The sequence below is a fragment of the Rhododendron vialii genome, chromosome 6a (genome assembly GCF_030253575.1).
Source record: "Rhododendron vialii isolate Sample 1 chromosome 6a, ASM3025357v1".
NCBI classification, from domain to species: domain Eukaryota; kingdom Viridiplantae; phylum Streptophyta; class Magnoliopsida; order Ericales; family Ericaceae; genus Rhododendron; species Rhododendron vialii.
Window position 1 is genome coordinate 3175001 of NC_080562.1, and position 17603 is coordinate 3192603.

General features: G+C 39.3%; 2 protein-coding genes across 7 annotated transcripts in view; both read right to left on the minus strand.

The window, feature by feature from the left end:
* LOC131330948 (pre-mRNA-splicing factor ATP-dependent RNA helicase DEAH1-like) overlaps positions 1-5039 on the minus strand; it is an 11754-nt gene extending 6715 nt beyond the window's left edge. The window contains exons 1-3 of one of the 6 annotated variants that reach the window (XM_058364717.1): positions 1605-5039; positions 477-544; positions 93-201 (exon numbers count right to left, since the gene is read on the minus strand). In XM_058364717.1, the coding sequence (XP_058220700.1) occupies positions 1839-5000 (3162 nt within the window). In that variant the 5' untranslated portion in view covers positions 5001-5039 and the 3' untranslated portion in view covers positions 93-201; positions 477-544; positions 1605-1838. Of the gene's footprint in view, positions 224-476; positions 545-1604 lie in introns of all 6 variants that reach the window. The other 5 variants (XM_058364715.1, XM_058364716.1, XM_058364714.1 and 2 more) reach the window with 5 other exon arrangements.
* A 10284-nt stretch (positions 5040-15323) lies between these two features.
* On the minus strand, positions 15324-17205 carry LOC131330952 (aldehyde oxidase GLOX-like). The gene has a single exon (XM_058364726.1). It carries the CDS (start codon positions 17044-17046, stop codon positions 15397-15399), a length of 1650 nt encoding a protein of 549 aa, XP_058220709.1. The 5' UTR covers positions 17047-17205; the 3' UTR covers positions 15324-15396.
* Positions 17206-17603: the final 398 nt, after the last annotated feature.

Sequence of the window (17603 nt, forward strand, 5' to 3'; positions counted from 1 at the left end):
ATAAAAACAAGTCGAGGACATGTATTGTCCAGTATGACAGAAGATGCAGAACTACCCGAAACTGCACATATAAATTCCAGTGAATACTCTACCTGCTCAAGTTGACGTTGGAGGAGGGTAAAGTTCCCAGAGCGCCACTGTAGTGTCTTCCGATGAAGAGGCCATTAGCTTACAATCAGGTGAGAACAAAACAGCGTTTCACTGCAGAAATTGAATCAACATGCTAAAGAGGAAGAAAAAAGAAAGACGAGAAAATCACATGTCCAGTTTTACAGCGGAGAGATGACATACAGCAGAGATGGAAATAAATAACAGAAATAAGCGAAGGATCGCACTCTAATGTAGTAATGTGCTGACATCCTTCCTAGAAAACTGCCAATGTGGCACTTGCATCCCATGTTGATACGTTCATAGAATGGTTTCCAAGTAGTAAAAAGAACAAGATATACTGCAAGTAAAACAGAATAGGGCCATACCGTGGCTGGCATGGTGATATTTCAGTACAGCCAAGGCAATTCCCTTGCGATAATTATACACCCTTACTCTGCCATCAGAAGAGGAAATAGGACCGATTAAAAACAGATAATGAATGGCGAATACCAGTTACCAATACTGATTAGTGACTGTTTTCATTATGAACTTACTGAGCTCCAAGGCTATAAAGAGATCAATTCTGAACTTTTACGTTGGAAAGACGAGAAATATAAGATTTAAAGCAGTGTGTTTATGCCTTTTTGAAATCCAATAATCACTAAAGTTTTATTCAATGTCCGAGAATGTCAAAATGTGTAGGCGCCGTTGTGATATCAGATAGAATGACCATCGTTTATGCAACTAACTGGAGCACATAGAGACTAAAATTTTTAAGTTTTATAGGTGCTGCGGCACCATAAGCCCCCGTGTTTTCCCTTTACAATTGGCCATTGAAAAGGTCTGCCGAGCAATGAGACTTAAAAATGTTTAGGATTATTGTGGAACAGTAGATTACAAGACGGCCCAGAGTAGAACAGTAAAATCTCCGTTATTTAAGACGATTCATCAGAAGCTCAAAAGCATGCAAAGCTATTTTATTTATGCTAAAGATCCATTAGTGAGCCACTAAAGCATTCAATCTGCTTACTGCCATCCCACCGTCTAATATGTACTGCCAACCACTAAGTTGAGCGTAAAGTATTACGGTAAAATAAAGACATCGCACACCATTGTCCTTGATAGAATGCAAGAAGTAAGACTGTAAGAGCTAAGACGCCTATGTCGACTATACGCTTCAGCTCTTTTACTTCTCGCAACTTCTTTATAATTAAGAGCCTCTCGGAAGATCTTAGATGTAAAAGAGAGTTTCATGTCTCCGATCACCAAATAGAAGGTAGATTCAACCATTCAAAAAAAAAAACCCTAGTATTTCAAAAGACTTTCAGTTCAACTTCGACAACTGAATTATCATTGTATGATATAACACAAAGTCACTACTAAGCTAAGCCAAAGATCCTTTATAGAAAACTGCCAATGTTGGACTAGCATCCCATGTTAATACATCAATGGAAAGGTATCCAAGTAGTAAAAAGAACAAGATATACTGCAAGCAAAATGGAGTAGTGCCATACCGTGGCATGGTGATACTTCAGTACAGCCAAGGCATTTCCTTTGCAATAATTATACACCCTTATTCTGCCATCAGATGCGGAAAAAAGGATTGATTAAAACCAGTTAATAAGCGGGAATAACAGTTACACAATTCACTCCTGAGATTCACAAAAATAAGTCAAAAAATTCACAAAATTTGCCAACAGCTACTTCTGCTCTCAGCATCTCTGAATCTTCCCCCAGCACCACTTAATTCAATACTGAGACGCACGTCCTGCACTGGGAGGCATTTTCATTGATCCAGGATCTTCCACATCCTTCATTTGGTAATAGTGTGGAGCGATCTCAACCAACCACTCCGGTTTCAGTTCTGTAACCTGCCGCATGTACTCCTTTGTTGTCAGAACCAATTCATGGTAAATAACCCATCTTGGAAGTACTTGTGCTAAACCAGAACTCGGGTGAATATAAACCGTCTGGGGAGTTTTGACTTTCCGATAAGAACCGTTTTTCTGCATCCTGGCTGAATGAGGGAAAAAACCTGCCGTTATAGCCTTCTTTATTGGTTCTAGATCATTAGAGTTCGACATCAGTTTAATCTCAACCCTCTCCAATAGGCCCTCCAATTGATCTCTTATGTCTCTTGCACGCTTCATACTCCTAACCTGGATGTAATTCTCATAGCACCACTGAGTTGAGTAATTGGTTTCTTTCCAGGAACTGTAGATCTTAAGCAACGCGATATGATCTCCAACATTCCCCATGTGAAAATTCGTTCGTGCAATGTCAGCATGGACTTGCTTGTCCTTCGGGCGGTAAAAGATTGAGCTTCCAGCAGAAAGCATAGCAGCGATCGATATGATCTCCTCCGAGCACTGGTATTTCTCTGATGCAACAATCATTTTAGATAAAGTGGGATCAAGAGGGAACTCCGCCATTCTTCTGCCTACTTTCGTCAATTCTCCCAACTTATTCAATGCACCCAAAGCAAAGAGCAATTCCAAGGCTTTTAGCAAAGTTTCAGCTGGTGGTGGGTCCATAAAATCAAAATGCACCAGGTCGTGAATGCCAAGGCTCTTAAGAGTGAGAACAACATTTGCGAGGTTAGTCCGTTGTATCTCAGGGACAGTATTGTCATCCATATCATTGTCATGGTTGTAAGCAGTATATAATCGAAAGCACTTCCCGGGACCTGTCCGTCCAGATCGACCAGCCCTCTGAGTTGCAGATGCTTTGGAGATGGGAGTGACCAATAACGACTCCATCCCAGTTCGCGGATTATACGATTTCATCTTGCAAAATCCTGGATCAATGACGTACTTAATCCCATCGATTGTTACTGAGGTTTCTGCTATATTTGTGGCAAGGACAACCTTACGTGCTCCTTTGGGGGTGGGTTCGAATATTTTTGCCTGTAGCTCTGTTGGAAGGTTTGCGTAGATAGGGCATATGATGAGCTCCGGAATTTTAGTTCCAAGCCCTCTTGTCCTGTGTTTTAATATCTCCTCGGCTGTTTCGATCTCCTCCTGCCCAGTGAAGAAGATCAGGATGTCACCATCTCCAGGTTGCTGAGTGACATGGATTTGCAGAGCAGTTACAATAGCTGCATCCAAGTAATCAGCTTCCGGTGCTTTTGTGTAATGCACCTCAACTTCAAACGGCCTACCGGGGATCTTAAAAATTGGAGCAGAATCGAAGTAATCGCTGAACTTCGCTGCATCAAGAGTCGCGCTTGAGATAAGCAACTTGAGGTCCGGTCTAAACCGGGCAATATCCTTAACTAAACCGAACAGAATGTCGGTTGAGAGAGTTCTTTCGTGGGCCTCATCCACCATCACAACACTGTAACCTGCGAGATTAGGTTCCACGAGGAACTCCCGAAGTAGCATACCATCAGTCATATACTTCACAAGTGTCTTCTCTGAAGTGCAATCTTCGAAACGAATGGAATAACCAACCTCGTGGCCAAGTTTGAGACCCATCTCTTGAGAAACACGGGCAGCAACGCTCATAGCAGCAACTCGCCGCGGCTGTGTACATCCAATCTTTCCTCGTTTCGTGTATCCAGCCTCATGTAGATACTGGGGTATTTGCGTGGTTTTCCTGGAGCCCGTCTCCCCAACTATAACAAGAACCTGATGATCTTCAACAGCTTGAAGCAACTCATCTCGATATGCATAAATAGGCAAAGTTTTTCTGCCCTCCTGAAGTTTCTCAAATGCTGATTTCTCCATCGATTTGTCGAGGGACTCAGCAGGAATCTCATCTTCAAATTTGACACCATCCATCACAGATGCCTTAATGAAATCAATCTGGTCCTCGAATACAAACTGGAACTCATCGGCTTTTTGCTTCCTATCTTTTGAACCATACCTAAGGGTAGCTTTTCCAATCTGATGCTCCTCCCATGCTTCTTGTTCTGCAAAGAAGTTCCTTTTGTCTCCAGCACCCGAGTCCCTGTAACGCTGCATAGCGACAGAAAATCTCTTCTCTTGATTCACACCGCCTTCCTGATCGTAAGCTTTAGGCATTCGATACCCATCTACGTTATCAGCGTCTTCAGACCGCTTCTCAACAAGCTCGTAAATCACCTTCTTGTATCTCAGCTCGCGATATTCTGCTTCAGTCAATTTTACACCGTCGAAAAGATACTGCTCATCCTCTATATCATCCCTGAGCTGATCCACTATCTTTTCCTCCCTTTTCTTCAAATACTCTTGCCTTGAAACTTTTCTTAAAGTATTCATGCCATCTTGCTCCAAAGCATTAGATCTCCGAATTACCAATTCTTCTTCCTCATTCCTCCTCGACTTTGCCTCGCCTAGCTTCCTCGTCGCTGCTGCATCCCGATCTTTGAGGTGGCGCTCTAACTCCTCCCTCTCTCTTTGGTCGCACAATATTTCTTCCTCCGACTCAGAATCATCATTAGTCCGTTGCTTAACTCGTCTTTTTTCTTCCATGTTTGTAACCACCTCATCATCTTCGTCTTCCTGATCATTCTCGGTCTTCTTCCTGAACCGTTTCTTACGACTGTCATCGGCATTTCTGACCTCAGAAGCCGCGGGAATATGAGAGCCATTACCACTGCCACCTCCAACATCATGGTCATCATCATCATCGGCCTCCAAAATAGAGTAAGTTTTGTGCTTCCGAACCAGTAACGCCGCCTCTCGTTCTTGTTTCTGATAGACATTAATCCCCGAACCTTTATGCGGAACCCTCCCGTAGATCTCTTCTGCAAATTTACGCGTTTCATTACTTGCCGATAGCCCAAAATCCACAAGCTTACCGACGAAGTCAGACGGGGACGAAGTTGTCTTTGATAACCCAATCATATATAGCACCAGAGTAGGCTGCGAGTATCCCAAGAGTGATATCAACTTGTCTGAGACCCATGCCTTCAAATCACTCCCCATTACCAACAAACTCAAGAGTCGCTCTCTCGTCTCGCTCTTAGTTTCTTGGTATGTCGTTTTCGTAAATAAATAAATAAATAAATATATATATATATATATATATATATATAATTTATAAAACACGGAATTAACAGTTACCCCGAAAAATAGTTCGAAATCGTCCAAAGTTGCTGCGGCAGTTTCGATTGATCTCTAGTTTAATAAAACATGAATTCATCAAAAGTGATACAAGTAATTGTTGAATAAAAGCTGTAGAAAGCTAAACAATTAATCACGCTACTTGGAGAGACATTCTCGTTACCCGAGTCGAGGAGAGTAGCCGATAGTTGAGTTGTTGCTCTTTATTTTCTCTTGCGTGCTTTCTTCTTCTGTTACGCGTGGGAATTCCGCCCCCAAAGAACCCTCCTGATCCCCTTTTTATATCCACCGAATATGCCCCTTTTTAAACCTAAGGAAATAGAATTCCTTTTTTGACTTGATTTTCTTGCCTTGTACTCCAAGTGTCAAACAACATTCCTGGTTTCTAAATTAGGCTATACCCATAATCAAACACAATCAGTTGCCTTAAAGAATCCGTGCCAAAGTCCAACCTTGCAAACTGATGACGGAATCCGATTAAATATGGATTTTTGAACCGTGCTATTGGTATTGACCAATAGCATACTGATGGAGTACTGACAGGCATGCGGGGCCCATTCTAGATTCCGCACGGATAATTCGACCTGTTCAATAATTTAAAAAAAACTAGTAAGCCCATGGAAAATATATAAGCCCAATTCGATATGTTTAGGTGATTGATCCAATTTTCTATTTTTTGATCCGGAGTGGGTCCCGCGTGCCCGTTGGTACCCATCGGTATAGGGGTGGTCGGTTCCCTTGGCATTAGTGATTTTTCAATTGTCAGTGGTCGATGGACCCCCTTGAATTAATCGGCACCAATAAAATTCTTGATTTAGTCTAGAGTATTATTCATGTTTTCTAGTTATTCTCTATGTTTCCTTGTTATTTATGTTTTCCTAATTTGTTTAGGTTTCTTGCTTACCAAATCTTATAGCCTATGTAAAAGCTAGCATGTTAGGACAATGTTTTACACACATCAATGAAAGCTATGTTCCTGTCAATTCACTTTCCTAACTGTTAATGTTTTTCTCAACATTCGGCTTGCGTTAGCTCGCAAACGTGACTTAAGGACACCACAATCAGGGTTTGATTTTGGCATAAAACGATAGAGTATTGAGGCGTCGTAGGCCCATAGCCTTGATCACAGCACCGCAGGCCACCCCCCCCAAATCCCAACTTTGTATCCCATCTCTTGTGATACCTTGCACAGCATTTTATTCTTTTTTTGTGCAAGAAATAGAAGAATCATATACTACTTTTTTTTCTCCATTCACACGATAATAAGAGTTGAGCTTAAGAACTCAATGAGCCGAAATATTAGCATAGCCAACTGGTCGAAAACGAATTACAAATATCATTTTTGGGGTAGGTTTTCGTGAATAAGGCCCGCATGCTCAATACCCAAACTGGTCCAAACAAATGCTCGGCTCTACAAAATCCAAAAAAAGCCCAACACGCTAGTATTTGATTAGGAGGATTGGCAATCAGCCCAATTCAACACAGGTAAACAATGACAGTCAGCCTTTCTTTCTTTCTTTCTTTTTTTCCTTTTTTTTTTTTTTTTACGTTTCGACGGTCAGGGGTGTCCGGGTCAGCTTACGCGCACCTCAACTAATCTCCTTCCCGGTCTGATTAAAGACAAAACATCTATGCTAAAACTAAGGAATTCACACAAAATAATTTTGTGAGGAGCAAATTCATCGGCCTTTCTTCTCACGTGGAAGATTAGCATAGCTTTATATAGCATATGTTTATGAAATATGATCCCTATATTTCGCGTATAAAAGACTCATCGTTGGCTCGTTGCCAATACAATTTCGAAAAGTCCATTGTCGTGTCGTTATGGACGAAATTTTATTTTCAAAGTTTCATGTATAAACAAATTTGTTTTTTTTTTTTTGGAAGGCAATTTTTTTTTATTAATCATTGAAATTATTACAAAGATTAAAAGGATAAGGGATAATAACATCAAATCTTAAGGAAAGTTAAGAATTATCTTCTGCCTGTAGAAACTTTATATCCATCTCAAAGCCAATTGACAATGAGTGTAGAGGTCCCAAATGTTATTAAGTGATAACCCATTCTACTCCCAAGTAATGTGAGACTCTATTTTCTTAACATCCCCCTCATGTGCAACCGCGTTTGAGGTCTGTCACGTGTGGCTACTTTTGGGTCCTATCATCGTGCAGCTTTTTTGTTGTGGGACTCTATTTTCTTAACATCCCCTCACGTGCAAACGCGTTTGAGGTCTATCACGTGTGGCCACGTACTTTTGGATCCTATCATCGTGCAGCTTTTTTGCTGATCTGTCATCGTGGAGTGTGAATTGTGAATTTTATAAAATGTGGGGTGGAACGGACCCCGCTCTGATACCATGTAGAAACTTTATATCCATTTCAAAGCCAATTGGCAATGAGTGGTGAGGTCCCAAATGTTATTAAGTGATCACTCATTCCACTACCAAGCAATGTGAGACTCTATTTTCTTAACATTGCCAACCCGAAATCCAAACCTTAGGTAAGCAAGAAACTAACCCAGGAACGCTCGTTGGACCAAGTCCAGACACCTATAGGTCTCAAACCCAGATCTAAACAAATTTGTTACTACAATTGATGGTACAACATTAAAAGCTTGCTAAAAATTAGGCACCGAAAGCTTGATGTTTCCATTCAACACTAATCTCTCTCTCTTTTTTTTGTGTGGTAATGCAGGATGTTTCGGGTCAACTTGCGCACATCACAGACTAATCCCTACAGCCCCTCTCATAGCCGTTTCATATGCTTACGAGTGAGGTGAGCCCCTGCATTTCCTCAATTCAATGCATTGAAGCATTAGTCGTTTGACTCTCGCAATCTGTTGTTGAACCATCAATTTACCATGCGCGTTCAATTTAATGAGATAGTACTAATTCGGAACGTAGCCATTTCATTAGTACAGTAGCTGCATAAAAGTGTGTAAAAATAGGCATAAAATGATTCATGAATACATATTTTACAGAATATGTTTTCGTAATTGACCTCAATGCACAAATGTTAAGTTTGTGATTCTTTTAAATGTTTGTTTGCATGACTATTATATATTGGATCAAGTACAAAAATTCTCCAACTAAACATTCATATAAACAAATTCTTAAAAAAAGCATTCATATAAATAATTGTAAACCAACCAACAATGTCTTTGTATGTTGGCGTTACCAAAGAGGCGTGTTGTGCACCTAGTGCAAAATATGGTGATGTGCGATCTCAACCATCCAAAAGTGTTTTAGATGGTCCAGATTTAGAAAACTCTCCCAGGAAAGAGATAGGTTATTTGTCCCCGGAAAAGTTTTTTTTAAAAACTTGAACCATTGATTGTTGAAACAGATGGTCTGAATAGTGCACAGCACGGCCCACGGGTTTTGGATATATTGCAATCTATCAGGACACTTATGTGATTATGAATAATATACTAGCTAGCTATCGGCAGAATATCAAGTACGGGCATGTGATTCCAAATGCATGTCCCAAATTCCCAACGTACGTCCGTCCCTGGTCGAGTCACATTGACACAATAATGTTACTATGATTTTGAAACCAAAGAAACAATGCATGTGTTCGAGTCTCACTAAAACCTACAACTTTTAGATAGTTTATATTCGAATTTCACGAAGGAGAAACATTCTAAATCTTTAGGGCTATTAGAGGCCTCACGCGATAGTTAATTTTATGGCGGCATAATTAGTTAAGGCTCATGCACGTAAGCTGACCCAGATATCCAGTTATATACTCCTACTTGTTTGTCTCGCTTAAGTATGTTTTAGTAGTACTTGCCATTTGTGATGGATTTTGTTTGGAACTTGCAGAGACAAGTGAAAAAACCCATGTTTTCAACAATGCCAAAGAGCTAGCCCCCATCAAATCAAATGCCTGATCCATTAATCACGGGCGCCCACTGTAAGGTCTATATCATAAAACAGCTAGCGTTGCCTTTTGATTTTGTCCTAAACAACAAAAAATACGAACATGGCAACAAATATTGGGCAGAGATGGGATCCATCTAAGGAAATTCCATGGGACTGTCAACTACACGCCGCTTTTAGGTCCCATGGATCAATCAATATTGGTCCCTAGACTAAATCTCTTATGGGGTTCCCTGGCTAGAAGCTTCCGCGCATCAATAACCGCATAAACCTCCAGTGTCAAATCAAAATTTCGTTATCGGAATTTGAACCGTTTAATTTGTAGAGTACGTACATTGAGTTGTAAGTCATTCAATGAAAAAATTGGATCGATCGGATAAAATTAGCCCATTAGCCAGACTATATCAGCCTTATCAGGTATACGGAAAATGTGCATTGTGAGACAAATTTAATTTGCACCACATAGATATCAATGTCCAATAAACTTGATTTTCAACTTGCGCGCAGTGTTCAACAATTTCTACAAACTGAATGTTCCGGATTACAATCACAAAATTTTGATTGAGCACACTAAGACGCCCTAACCCCTGTACTGCGTAGTTGGTCTAATGATTTTGTTTGGTTGAAAGTTTAGTTTAGTTCAGTTTTGGTAGTGGGTGGAGAGAAAAATAGGGTAATGATTGAAGAGATGGGTAATGATTAAAGAGAGAGAGAGAGAAATGATAAGTAATAATTGGAGAAATAAGGTAATAATTAGAAAAAGAAGTAGGGTAATAATTGAAAAACAAAACTAAACTAAGAACCGAACAAAGCTCCTTAAAAATTCTATTTTTCTTGTCTGCTAGTAATAAGAAAAAGGTTTTATTCCCAAAGTTGGTGAAATAAATTGGGCGGAGGGCCCTCGGGGTTTATTAGCAATAGACCCGTGAGCTTCTAATCTAAGGACCTTTGTAACACGTGACCCACTAGCGGCCACATTTAACTATTTAACTCTTACAGCTACGATCAGTTGATACTGTTTTTTATTTTAGCTCTATTTTATTTTGTTATACACATGTGTTCGGGTCAATTTATGTGTAAAAAATTGATGAGCGATAGTATGAAACTTCACACTAGTGCTGCAAATGAACCGAGTCATTCATGAACTCAACGAATGATGAATTGGTACATTTGTATATTCGACTCGATTTGGTCCGTTTACAAACCCTACACAACACAGAACTACATTACATACAAGCATTATATGAGTTTTGCGTGCGTTAGCAAGTGAGACCCGCAATGGAATCCACGCACTCTCACGAAAAATAACTTGTAAATTCATCCAATTGACAAGAGAGAAACAAGTCGCTATATCTACACATCTACGCCGTTATGGAACCGATTTACATCCTTTTTTCGACATGAAATCAAGATACGTGAGAAATGAGTCGCTGCACAAATGAGATTTCGGACGAGACATCCTTTTGTTTTCACATGAAATCCAGGCACGAATTTGGATTCCCCCTAGCTAGTACACTTCTGCAACTGCCATGTTCTTGTACGTTCTTCTAAATCTTTTCTTTTTTCTGCCCATGTGAAACTTTTGCAGTTTTTCGTCATGTTTGGACATTCTCTATAAAAGTCTTCTTCACAGTTTGAAACCCACAATTTAACACTTATGCATAACGCCAATGGCACTGACACTGGCTGGCTACAGCTTTATTTATTGTATTCTTCCCAAATTTAACTCTATTTGGAAACTTCAGGCATTTAATTCGAGCGTGAAGCCTAGCTATTAATAGCTTTGGACCACTAGTCCGATCCCATGACATATTGTGAACACATCAATCGTAGGACTAGTGTTGATCTATCTTATCCAGTGGTTGAGTGTGATTTTTGTGATGAACAAACCGCCTACATTCAATTCCAGAAAGGAGAAAGGAAAGGGTTAGTCAAGGTTCGCGTAAGCTGGTTCAGGACATCTGAATTATCAAAAAGATAAGGGTTATTTTGAAGTTAGTAATTGGATTCAATCGTTATGCTCATGCTTTTGAGCACCGGAAGCGGGGTCTGTTGTGAGCAGAACGCAACAGCGCGCAATCTCACCGTCCAACTCTTCTTAACTCTTCTGAACTCTCCGGAAGAGAGTTTTTTGTCTTCTAGTGTAATCGGAAGCACTAAAAAGACAAGTTTTGGGGACTCAAATCTCGCCTCCAATAAACTTTTTTCATCTCTCTTCACTCATTACTCTAAAAAATCTCTCTCAAAACCCTCAAACAAACAAGGCTCCACAGATTGTATCGGTAAAATGGAGCTAGCTCACATGCATGAACAGAATCATGCATGAAATCTAATTACTCCCTCCGTCCCAATTCTTTTGTCCCTCGTTCTATCCCAACCGGATACAAAATTAATTATAACTTTAATTGGTAATGTTATTTATATGCAATATGGATCTTGTTTGATACTCTCTCCGTCCCAAAATGTTTGTCCGGTCCGCAAAACGGGGTGTTAAAAATAATACAATTTTTGCAAGAAAAAATCAAAAGTTTTTAACAATTTACTAGATATCAATGAGTATTTTTAATTTGTGAAAAAGTTTGAATTTTTTCTTGAAAAAATTACATTATTTTTATCACTATGTTTTGCGGACCGAACAATCATTTTGGGACGGAGAGAGTAGATCTCAATGAACTCTTTTAAACGATATTTTCAAAAGCACCTAAAAAATTATAGATTGCAAGATATAATCAATTGAAAAGTGATACGGACTCTCAAAACAAACTAAAGAATGGGGACGAAGGGAGTATAAAATAGAAATCTAAAATCTACTTACTGGATTGAGACAATATTCTAGTTTTTCGTTAGATATTTTTCTTGTCATTCGTTAAATCTAATATACTCCATCACAGGGGTGTGTTTATGAGAAATGAACTCTGCCTAAGCGCATGAAAATATAAGGGATGCACCAATTGCACTCCACTCCACTTGCTCACTAGATTATTGGGTAGATGGAAATCTATTTACGGGTAAATTGTCGCTTATAAAAGTTATAGGAGACGTGTTAGCTAGTCCTAAAGGAATTTCAAAAAAGGTACTCATAATATAATCTTGTGTGTAGTTACAAAAAAAAAAAAAAAAATCTAGTGAACTACATCTATGCTTGTTTTGTGATTTTGCGTTCTTGTGATAACTCAGGTGTTTTTGTGATTATATTTCAAACATTGGACTTAGGTAGTTACATCACATTTATTTTAGGCCAAAAGAAGATATATATAATTAATAAAAAAAAAATTAAGAGAGAGAGATGTGATCAACTGTCAGTTTTGTGAACCAATTTAAATTTAGAGCATCCTCATTGTAATAAACAAGCGAATGTGGATAAACAAATTTAACAATGCTCAAAAAATGCCCCACATTAGGCCATCCACAGTTGCATAATCAAAAGCAAATTATTTTTAAAGTTAACAATATTGGGGTAAAATATGGCTCACAATGGTATAATCAAACTTAACAACATTCTTAGAAATAATCAAATTTTGGACTTTGGATAACCAAAACTAGCAACCTTTTTCAATAATCAAAATTTGTGAATCTCACACCACATAAGTTAACTGGTTCTAAAATTTATATACACACGTGTTTCAAATGGTATTTTCTTCACCTGCTCTATATCTCATTTTCTTCAGCCACAAACTCTTTCTTTTTCTTTCCCTCCAAAAATGAAGCTCATATCTTTCAATCATTTACAATTCAACTCATTGTCGCCGATTAAGGTATTTCACTTTTTTTTTTCCGTTTTTATTTTATTCTTTTTCGTTCCTCTCCTTGTGGTTGAGTATATGAAGAACCTTGCATTTATTTACAAATTCAAGAACACATCTGTTTTTTTTTTTTTTTGAGTACATGATTTTTTTTCCAAATTCATAATATGAGGGAAGGAAGTCACCAATTTTTTCTCCAAAATTAAGGGAGAAAATCGATATATTTTTGCTAAAAAAAAAAAACGTAATGGAGAGAAGTGATCAATGGTGGAAAACATTTGTCGCCGCATTAAGGTATTTCACTTTTTTTTTTCCGTTTTTATTTTATTCTTTTTTCGTTCTTCTCCTTGTGGTTGAGTGCATAAATAACCTTACATTTTTTTACAAATTCAAGGACACTTTTTTTTTTTTTGAGTACATGATTTTTTTTCCAAATTCATAATATTAGGGAAGGAAGTCACTAATTTTTTTCCCAAATTAAAGGAGAAAATCGATATATTTTTGCCAAAAAAAAGTGTAATGGAGGGAAGTGATCAATGGTGGAAAACACAAGGGGAGAGAGAGTGAAATTGTAGTGTATCCCTTATTTTAGTTATGAACTAGAAGTGACCATTGTGGACCTCAACATTGTTAAGCTTAGCAACCTCTTAAATGGATAATCAAAAGCTGATGTGTCAACTTTTGGTTATCCATTTTTTATTATGCCACTGTGGATGACCTTATAATAAACAAAGTTACAAGTCTTTAACAAATAATCAAATTACACTCATTCCATAACCAATCTTAACAACTTTTACCAATAATCAAAACTCAATAATCAAACTCAAAAACACCTCACATTGGAATCATCTCATCGAGAATAATAATTTGGTGTGGTCGGATGCGTGATTAGAACTCGTTTACGATTGGACAAATGTGCATTGTGTATTGTGGGTTTTTTTTGGTTGGGGATGCAAAAATAATCAATGTAGAAATAAAGGTTGTTAAATTTGATTATGCACTAAATGGATAATCAAACATGACACATTTTGATTATTGATTTTGATTATTACCATTGCGGATGCTGTAAAAGACTAAAAGGATGCGGAAAATGACCTGACTTGGGTTACTTCTTTTACATAGACTGTTTGACAGATCACGCCAAGTTAGGACATGGATATTGCACCAATATATTTTTGCAACAAATTTTTTTTTTTTTTTTTATATCTGTGAAATTGGTGATACTTTAACAGTTTAATTAACATGTAAGCTCACGTGCATGTCTATATAAACAAGTGAAGTAACATGACGTGAACTGCTCTACTTTCAACATGTATCTACAGTAACTTATTTTTTACAAGTACATGTCAATTTTGCCTTCTTTTTTTTTTTTTTTTATCTTTTGTGATATTTTCTTTATTTGTGGATCATAACTTTTACTATCTTTCAAGTTCCTCTCATCAAGGCAAAATAAAAAGTGACCAAATTGTATACAAAATTGACAATGGTTTTGAAAAACATATTTAGTTAATTTGGACCAAAGTACGTACGTCATCAATTCTTGAATTAAAAAAATACAAAGGTGATCGAGTACATAGTGAAATACCATTAGCCGAACCATACGACTGCATGGCATATAAAATCAAGGGATAAACTCTGGTTGATATGGGGTGTTGCCAATTTAGAGCATCTCGAACGGAGAGTTATTTTGGGAGCTAAAGTCATATTTTGGATTCAATACCAAAATTCACTCCTCCAATAGGGAGCCACTTTTGGGGGCCAGACCAGTTCTTACAAAGGTCGTTGTGATATAAATTGGTCTAATCGCTCTTGAAAACAATTCAACGGCTATATGTTGATTGATCCAACGGGCAATGGCTACAAGGGATAGCGGCCAGATAATGACTTAAATTAATGCCAGTAGAACATTTTGATCTTAACACGGTCGATCGCAAGTCAAAAAAGAGCACATAAAGACAACCAATGTCATTCAAACACTAGTACTTCGATTTAACCACTACTCCATCATGTGGTAAAAGATTCAGTGAATTGAGCCCCTTTTTGTTCAGAAAAGAGAAAAAACAAATGGTCCGTACAGCTTTATGGATTTATATAAAGAATATATAATGTTGATGACATCAGAGCAAGAAGCAAGAAAAAAATCTGAAAAAAATAGCTAAAAAGAAAAAGAATATATATATATATATATATATATATATATAGAGTCCCCTTCTCCTAAGGACCACCTCATTTTAATAAAATAAGGACCTTCCTTTCCCGAATCAAATTTTGATGATCCGAGCCGCTCAATGTGTTTAGAACGTGATTTTAAAGGTACCCGCGAGAAATCAGCCAAAAAAAAATCGGAAAGGGCTTCATCCAAGCAGTTTTTGTTATGTTTTTATCAAACTGTTCAAATAAAAACTGCTCAAATCAAACCCTTTCCGGTCATTTTTTTTGCCGATTTCATGTGGATACTCTTAAAATCACGTTCTGAACACATTGAGCGGCTCGGATCATCGAAATTCGATCGAAAAATGGAAGAAATGTAAAGGTCCTTATTTTAACTAAAAGACCTCCTTATTTGAAAATAATTGTATATATATATATATAGTATTAAAGAATAATCTATGGGTACGCTTCAATTACAATAAAGTCACTGGATCTGGACCCAAATACCTTGACTGGGTATTTCTTGATGGACCACAAAGAGCATGTAGAATCCGGACGGGGCAAGAATACCCGAACCCGGAGTCACCACCCCAACTTCATAGGTTGACATGCCCACTGTACTCACAGTCCCTCCACCCAACACTAGAAGCCTTTGGTTCATAGCGAAAGAATGTGTAGTGAAGGTGGGTGCGACCATCGTTACGGAGACCAAATTTGCATTTACCATGCCCGGGACTGTGAACCGCACCACTATTCGTTGTTTGTGTCCGATCTTGGTTTGAGAAACTGGTGAAATAATATTCGGACGCAAGTTTGCGGAACCCGGATCCAAATACGACGGCGAGAAAGACTCCAAGCTTAACTCTGTTGGAAAAAGGGTGTTGGTAAAAACGTAGTAGATATGAGGGTTGCTACCGCCAACCAGAACCCGACCGTCACGCAGTAAAATTGCGGCGGAATGATACATTCGGGGTATGGAGCTCGGGTTCTGACCCTCGAACCGAGACCCAGCCCGGTTATTGGGATGGTAAATAACCGGATTCAGAACCGGGTTCCTACCGTATTCCCAACCCGCACTGCCCGCAGACCCACCGTTGATAATCAAAACGTTGCCGTTCGGAAGCATAACCATGTCCCCCATGACCCGAGCCGTGGGCATGTTCTCCATGACCCATTGGGGGTTCGGGTCGGTTATTTTGATCCTCCCGCACGTGTTCAAGGCCCCGACGAAGGTCCCCTTCTTCGCGCTGGTGTACGTTCCTTTCGGTGCACCCCCGCACACCAGGACCTCAGCTCCTCCAGCTGCATTTCCTTGAAACAATTTCAAGGGAAGCAGGACGGCGGATCCGGTGCACGGGTAACTCCTCGGGTTCCCATCGGGCATTTGCGGGTACTTCTTCACCACCACATCCTTCAAATAATCGAACAAAATCGCTCGATTATTCGCGAAAATAAACAAATTTCCATCCGTGTTCAGAAACACGAATGGGTACAAATTATTTTCTTCTTGTGGGTCATTGGTCTCGACCAAAAAAGGTAAATTATATGCTACGGTTGCCGAAGTTTTCGGGTAAAACTCGTAATTAAATTGCCTGCGGCCGCCTATAATAATCTGCCGTCCGTCTGGTAGAATCTGATTGGTGGCATACCATCTTCTGTTAGTCAAACCAGAGTTTATTTCTTCCCAGTCACACCCACTACACGGCCGGAAAATCCTGACCACATGATCGCCGTCGTTGAACCCACCCGTCTGGATCAGACGGCCGTCCGGCGTTAGTGCTCCGGAGGAGCACCACACGTCGGTGAGGACGGTGAGCGCGCGAATACCGTTCGTCGCAACGTTGTACTCGACCGAGTGGGCAGTGCAGTCGTTTGTCAATGCCGTGTCGTTCGGGTCGACACGGCATTTCCCGTTGGGCAAGGATATGTTGGACCGGCCAAAGTCGGTCCGGTCGAAGATTACAACCTTGTCGTTGTTAAGGAGTTGCATGTGCATGGCTGAGATGCCGATGCTGGGCTTTAGCACGGCCCAGTTGCCGCCCCCGGCGGCATCGGTCAGGGTCCGGCTTAGCGGGCCAGCGGTGAGGAATGTTAGGAGGAAGAGAGAGAGGGAAAGGAACTGATTTTGGGTCATGGGTTTGTGTGTGTATGTTTAAAGGTAGATTTGGGTGGATTTATTTTGGGATTTTGTATGGTGAAGGAAAGGAGGTTGGGGATATTGTCGGTCTGCTTTAAATATGGTTTGGGAGATGTAGTGAATAATTCTATTACAACATGTTTTCTCAAAGCTAGTTAGGATGATCCTATTTATAGAGCAGCAAGTATATAAAGGTCACATGTTCCAGCGTTTCGGATAGATGTCCAGGTTTTGAGAATATTTCATAAGATTTGGGGTTTGATTTTTTGCCGGGTGAGCACCAATAAGTAAGTGAGGGACCGTGACTAGTGTAGCCGTGCTAGTTCCTCTGGAGGTTTGGGTTGTACAGTTTGGTCAATTTAGTGGTCTGTCTGTAAAGTTGTTCCTCCCTTAAAAAAGAAAAGAAAAGAAGGTATCTAGAGGTCAGGCATAGTAAAATGACAGATCTATTCACTCCATCACTTTTCAATCATCGGATACTATTAGCCACTTGATCAGACAATATTGGACCGTATTTATTACTATTACGAAAAATGGACAGGCAATATGGTTCA

Excerpts from the sequence above, each read along its gene's own strand:
- LOC131330952 (XM_058364726.1), bottom strand. The coding sequence starts at position 17,046 with ATGACCCAAAATCAGTTCCTTTCCCTCTCTCTCTTCCTCCTAACATTC.